Genomic DNA, 7,012 nt, shown 5'->3' on the forward strand with positions numbered 1-7,012 from the left:
GGCGGGTGATGTCACAGGAATACTATAATGCTTGGTGGCGCTCGTGCCATCTAAAAGCCTGCGGGGTTTCCATCAGTTAGGTCTTTCTTTCTAAAATCTCCCTAATCCGTTTTGTTCCCCCGTGGGCACCCCACTCATGCACACCTTGCTGATAACACCTTTCCCTTGACTGCAGGTTACAATATTTTGGGTAAGTTTCTATGCACATAAATTGATCTTGTTGAGCTCTCAAATCATCCTTTCTAAGCCCTTCTAAGTTCACAAGGATCTCACTCTCTCTTTTTTTTTTTAAGATTTTATTTATTTGAGAGAGAGACAGACAGAGATAGTGAAAGAGAGAGCACGAGCAAGGAAGAGAGGGAGAAGCAGGCTCCCAGCTGAGCAGGGAGCCTGATGTGGGGCTTGATCCCAGGACCCTGGGATCATGACCTGAGCCGAAGGCAGATGCTTAACCGACTGAGCCACCCAGGCGCCCCGGGAATCTCACTCTTTTTGACAGCTGTGCAGTTTTCTGATGTATAGATATAACATTTAATGTGACCTCAATGGCAGACATTTAGATTTTTTCCTAGTCTTTAACTATACTGCAGTGAAAGCCTTGCCAATAATGTGTCTTTGCCCAAGACGTGAATTTCTGAGTTAAAAGGCATGTGCTTTGATAGGCCGCTGATGGGTAGTAAGGAGGGCACATATTGCCTGGAGCACTGGGTGTATAATGAATGCAAACAATGAATCATGGAACACGACATCACAAACTAAGGATGTACTGTATGGTGACTAACATAACATAATAAAAAATTATTATTTAAAAAATAAATTAAAAAAATAAAAAATAATGTGCAGATTGCTAAATTGCTGTCCTGAGAAATAGTACCCCTTACCATTCTCACCAATATTGTAGAAAAAGTAGTTTTTCCTTGCCCATGCCAACAGGTTACTATTCAATTTTCAGAAATAGCTAGTGGGGACTGGGAAAAAAAACCGTTCAAGAGATTTTGAAGGCCAAACTTCCTCGTTATCCCTATCCATGCTTATTTCACACAAACCAATGGTGGCAGTGTGTAAGATATCCTCTACGGAAAATCCCTTTTGCAAATGGGCTGGCAGAGTTCACCTTCATAGCTCCAAAAGCTGGTTTGTGTACATTTAATGGGGAAATAGAGTTCTAATTGAGGAACGGTATCACAAAATTTCCCATAAGGGAATATTTAGGTTGGAGACAGACCCGAGTTGGTTAAATGTGGGAATTAATCTTTTGTGGCTAAACCTGAATTTTAAATTCAGTTAAGGAAATCCACTTGTCAAAAAGATACCATTCCCAAGTCAAATTTAAATTGTCTACAAAATCTATATTTTCACGAAATTATTTTGCCTCGGAAGGAGCATGCGTGGATGGCCATGATAGACATTCTGATGCCCGAGGTACATTTTATCCAGCTCCACGTGTGGGCTTAGCTATTATTGTCGGTTTACTTAAGACCTTCTTGAAAATATTTCAAGTTACAATATAGATTTGAGACAGATAAAATACTGAAGAATTTAATGGTGATTAAGGTAGGTCATCCATTATAGGAGTAGTTGGTGTTCACAATAAATTCAAGCAACCCCAATGGGGCTCTTTCTCCCCTGCTCAACACCGCCTGTTCATCCTCCCTGAGGTAACCACCAAATAAGAAGCTGTTAGGAGACAGTATTTTAAGGATGACCTAGTATCGTTTATTAGACATCATTAGTATTATAACTAGAAATACAAAGCAGCAGTTGAGAAATCAGGAATCCATTGTGCTTAGAGATGGGAAAGGCGGACACCGATGGGCAAAAGCAACACCACAGAGTAAAATGATCCCACTGGCCTGAGCTCAGGGCTGCTCTTCAGGTGTTGGGAAGGGCTCACGTCTTTTGGTTTAATTATTCCTTTTGGTTTAGACACTATTGAGGTGTGAAGTCATGAGCCACCCAAAGCCAAGCGAAAAGAGAAGACACGCAAGCAAGGTCCCAACACAGAGCCCCAGGCGACAACTCTCTCCCAGCAGGGCAAGCAGCCAGGGAGCAGCAGACGGGGACCGGCTGAGGGCGTCTGCCCCCCACAACTACTGCCTGGGGCAGGTACCAGGCCTGCGTCTCCCAGGATCAGCGGAACCGCCAGGTGGGACAGCCACTCGAGCCCCAGGTGAAGGATCACGGTGTTTTCCATCTCTCCCCACTGCCTGTCCCCGTGCAAGATGCTCTTGCTAGCGCTCTCAGAGAGTGACACTCACTGACACTTCCCAGTACCAGAGACTTAACCAAAGAGAAAATTCCCAGGAAGTTCAGGTGACAGGGAGTCAGCGGGGCAGACAGATGGGATGGAGGGGAGCCCTCGCGAGGGGAGCAAGCAGACGCCCCAGCAGCACCTGCACACCGGCCGCCTAGCAGCAGCATTGCTTCTGGCAACAGCACTTCTGCTGACAGCAGCCCTTCCCACTGCCGCAGCCACAGGAGCCGCAGCCGCAGAAGCCGCAGCCACGGGAGCCACAGCCACAGGAGCGGCGGCAGCAGCAGACCATGGGGGTACTGCAGCCGCCCCCGCAGCCACCGCAGCCACTGCTGCAGCCACCACCACAGCCGCCACCGCAGCCGCCACAACTTCCACAGCCACAGCACCCCATGGTGTCAGGAGAAAGGACTCAAGAGTGGTGAGGAGGGAGACTCGGGAAGCGAGGGAGGTCTGATGCCGCCTCTGCGGGGGGAGCCCCTTCCGTACCAACTCCACAAGCTGAGCCAGCGCCTTGTTGTTTATCTGTCTCCCCAGGAAGGATCTCACGAGGCCGCTGACACCTTCCTTGATGAAGTCATTCAGTGGCCTGGCTAATTTTAACCTTTACTTGTCTCTTAAATCTATATTTGGATGAGAACATACTTCTAAGACGTGCGTGCCGGTGAGAACGTAATATTTTTTACCCCAGGGCCTCCTCTAGTGCCTGGGCCCTTGTAAGGATTCAGTGGACAGCTATTGAGTTACATAAATGCCTGAAATATTTAAGAACAATATCAATTTTTTTATAACCATGGGAATCTGAGTCTAGAGCCAGGTAAAATCCCGTGTTTCTGTATATACTTCTTAGTGACCATGGGTTTAAAAAAAAAAAACACACCAACACTGTTTTTCTCTCTACCGGGATTCAGGACCCACCTCTCTGTTACAAAAAACTTCCTTAAAGGATAAGTGAAAATCAAATTGAAAAGAGAAAAAGTAGGCATCCCTAACTGTATTCTGTCTCCCCTTAAAAATGCTTTTCCTGGCTCCCTGCGATTCCTTGTTCCCAAGAATCGCTTGCTCATTAAAATTTGTTTTAAGAAGTTGTGTAATATCATATGTTTAAGATATAATTGTGGGCAGCCAGCTCCTACGTCATCTGTCAAGTGTGAAGTTTCTGCTGTTGTTTGTCTGTTAAATAATTGAAGGAACAAAAAATAAGAAAGGTTTCATCGGGTGGCTGGCTTTCCCCTGAGCCTCTTTCAGGTTTACAGCCCGTGGCCAGGCCCCCCATTTCAGACCAACCAAGGCCAAGGGAATGTTTATTTGAAATGATCACTCTCCATCTGGCTGCCTCTCCGGTCCCAGAGAGCCTGCGGCTGTGATGCTGGATTTTTGCAAGAACCTTCCTCTTCTGGCTACTCCAGACAATGCAGGGGAGAGGAAGCCACTCCACCCCGGTCTGTCTCTGGGCTTATGCTGCAGCCTTTGGAGGGGACACAACCCGGCTCAAGCAGGGCTGCACTCCCCCAGAACGCTCCTGTCCCTGGGTTTACAATTGGCACCTCTTTTATAAGCTTACCTTTTGAAAGCCAGAGAGGGAAGACTTAGAATGTCCTCCCATGGTCTACTTCTGGTCAACCAGAAGGCTGTCAGGATGCTTCTGGCTCTCCATCTTGGTTGCCCAGCATCCCGGGGAAGCCCTGCTGTGCACAGCAGAACCCCGTGAAAGGTCTCTGATGGCTCCTGTCTGAGACACACGCATCCCTGTCAGGCCCCTGGAACTGCTTTTTTCCTCCACTTTGGCCATAATTTTTCTATGTCTGGACTGACGATGCAACACACAACGATTTCTTTCAAAACAGAAAACTCAGAGTTTACTAAGCATGCTGCCGTGCTAAAAATAGCAGTGTTACCATGGCAAGGGTGCTCAAGAAGGAAGCAAAGAAAAGGTCTTGTGAGATTCTTCCATGGAAATTGGGCTAAAAAATAAGGGGGGTGTCAGTATATAAGGGGCTCCCCCAGCAGAAGGTGGCATCAGATCTCTCTCACCTCCTGAGTCTCCCTCCTCACCGCTCCTGAGTCCTTACTCTCCTGACACCATGGGGTGCTGTGGCTGCGGAAGTTGTGGTGGCTGTGGCGGTGGCTGCGGTGGCTGCGGTGGCGGCTGCGGTGGCTGCGGCGGTGGCTGTGGTGGTTGTGGTGGCGGCTGTGGTGGCAGCTGTACCACCTGCAGGTGCTACCGGGTCAACTGCTGCCCCTGCTGCACCGGCTGCTGTGGGTGCTGCTGCACTGTCCCCGTGGTCTGCTGCTGCCACCGCTCCTGTGGCAGCAGCTCGTGTGGCTGTGGCTCGTGTGGCTGCGGCTCGTGTGGCTGCGGCTCGTGTGGCTGTGGCAGTGGGAAGGGCTGCTGCCAGCAGAAGTGCTGCTGTCAGCAGAAGTGCTGTAAGAAGCAATGTTGCTGCTAGGCAGCCGGCGTGCAGGTGCTGCTGGGGCGTCTGCTTGCTCCCCTCGCAAGGGCTCCCCTCCATCCCATCTGTCTGCCCCCGCTGTCCCCCTGGGCTTTATGGCACCTTCCCCCTCGTTCTCATGCTCTTAGTTTAAGCAACTTTTGCCATTTAAAAAATGGTCATGTGGACATTGTATACAATGTCACCCAAGAAAAAAGAAAGAGAACCTCTTGATGATTGAGCTCAGTAACCATGACTTCTACTGTGTTCTCTTCTTACTTTTTTTTTCTATCTAGACATGATGTCTTTTTGTATTTACCATAAATTTTTTGTCCTTTTTGTGGCCACAGAAGCTTTCTAGATACTCTCCCAAAAATCTCTTAATAAAGTACAAAAATAAACTCTGAACAGTTGTTATTGTTTTATTCTTAGAGTTATTTTCATTAAGCTAACATTAATTATGTTCCTTCGTGGGTTGGAGCTGTCAACACACAAATAATTATGCCTTGTGTGATTACAGTCTAGTCATACACAAATAACCACGAACATAAGGCAGATAATGAACATGTCAAAAGGCAGCCATGTTGCACGTCGTGGGAGGACGGAGTCCACATGGTTGGATGGGGAATGAGTGTAATGGACTGGAACAGCTTCAAGAAAGACATGACACATTTGGGGGTGTGTTTTAAAGAATTAGTGAAGTTTTGACAGGTGAAGTTGATGGAGGGCAGATATTTCAAGAAGGGCAAAAAAGTGAGGGATGGGAAAGTTCAAGACATATATGGGAGCTTGCAAGCTGTGAGTGTGACCAAAGTACAGAGTCTGTGAGTGTAGCTGGACACAAGCAATGACAAGACTAGGCATATAATTTATAGTGACAGCAGCGACTAGCATTTACATCGCCCTTAAAAACCAGGCATTCTTCTAAGAACTTACCATGGTGCTTATAAGTTTTGATGGAAGCCATATTATTATGCCCATTGCATAGAAAGAGAGGTTAAGTAACTTGCTTAAAGCACACAGATGTCGGGGCTCCTGGGTGGCTCAGTCATTAAGCATCTGCCTTTGGCTTTGGGCATGATCCCAGGGTCCTGGGATCGAGCCCCACATTGGGATCCCGGCTCCGCTGGGAGCCTGCTTCTTCCTCTCCCACTCCCCCTGCTTGTGTTCCCTCTCTCGCTGGCTGTCTCTCTCTGTCAAATAAATAAAATCTTTAAAAAAAACAAAACAAAAAAAAGCACAGGGATGTTGCTGGTGGAGCTCTGGCCTGACGCAGGGCTACGGGCTGGTGGTTTTTGAGAGGGGGTGTTTAACTGCAACGTACAGTTAACTGGTTCGTGGAGTGAGCTGAAGCTATGTCAGCCATCCTGGGAAAGACAACGAGGACCTAAGACAACGGCAAATGGAAACAGGAAGTGTATGTGTGAGTGATAAAACCATACTACAAAACCCACCACTCGAGGGCCATGCTTGCAGTCACAAAATAGGCAAGATACCAATGGTGATTGCTGTGGACTGAATAAGGCACAGTCCCCCGCATTCCTGGGTGGAAGCCCTAACTCCCAGTATGACGGTATTTGGAGCTGGTGTCTTTGGGAGCTAATTAGGTTTAGATAAGGTCCTGAGGGTCTGAACTCATGATGGGATTAGTGCCCTCACAGGAAGACAAAGAGACGCCAGAGTTCTCTCTGCCCTGTGAGGGTCCAGCAAGAAGGTGGCCCTTTGGAAGTCAAAATAGAGCTCTCACCAGAGCCCAACCACACCTGCACCCTGATCTCAGACTTCCCAGCCTCCAGAGCTGTGAGGAAATAAATCCTTGTTTAAGTCAGCGAGTCTGTGGTCTTTGGTTATGGCAGCCCTGGATAATACCGTGATGTAATGATACATAGTGACTTCTATTCTCGTTTCTGAGAATTTTAGGATACTGTACAAGGCAGCCTGTTTTTAAACTCATATTAAATATGGTCAACATAGGTGAGGAACTGACCACTTCCTTTAAGGTCATTTGTGTCACTCTGTAAGGTGAGGGGGTGAAGGGAGTTGATAACAATGTAAAAAAGCTGCCCAATAAATCACACGATAAATTCTCTCATAAATTGCTCCAATCCTGTTCGCCATGTATGTATGTATGTATTTATTTGGGGGGGAGGGGCAGACAGAGAGAGAGAATCCCAAGCAGGCCCCACGCCCAGCACGGAGCCGCCACGGGGCTGGATCCCACGACCCTGAGATCATGACCTTGAGCTGAAACTAAAAGTTCGATGCTCAACCAACTGAGCCACCCAGGCACCCCACGGGTGTGTATTCCACTCCCTCAGCATGGGTG

The 7,012-nt window shown here is 47.8% G+C and overlaps 1 protein-coding gene across 1 annotated transcript; it reads left to right on the plus strand.

The window, feature by feature from the left end:
* Positions 1–4,338: 4,338 nt before the first annotated feature.
* On the plus strand, positions 4,339–4,973 carry LOC125281295 (small cysteine and glycine repeat-containing protein 4-like). The gene has a single exon (XM_057316736.1). The coding sequence runs from the start codon at positions 4,339–4,341 to the stop codon at positions 4,702–4,704; it is 366 nt and encodes a 121-aa protein (XP_057172719.1). The 3' UTR covers positions 4,705–4,973.
* The last annotated feature ends 2,039 nt before the right edge of the window (positions 4,974–7,012 follow it).

The sequence above is a fragment of the Ursus arctos genome, unplaced genomic scaffold (assembly GCF_023065955.2).
Source record: "Ursus arctos isolate Adak ecotype North America unplaced genomic scaffold, UrsArc2.0 scaffold_1, whole genome shotgun sequence".
In the NCBI taxonomy this organism is placed as follows: domain Eukaryota; kingdom Metazoa; phylum Chordata; class Mammalia; order Carnivora; family Ursidae; genus Ursus; species Ursus arctos.

Bases quoted from the DNA above. Each gene is read 5' to 3' on its own strand.
- LOC125281295 (XM_057316736.1), top strand. From the start codon at position 4,339: ATGGGGTGCTGTGGCTGCGGAAGTTGTGGTGGCTGTGGCGGTGGCTGC.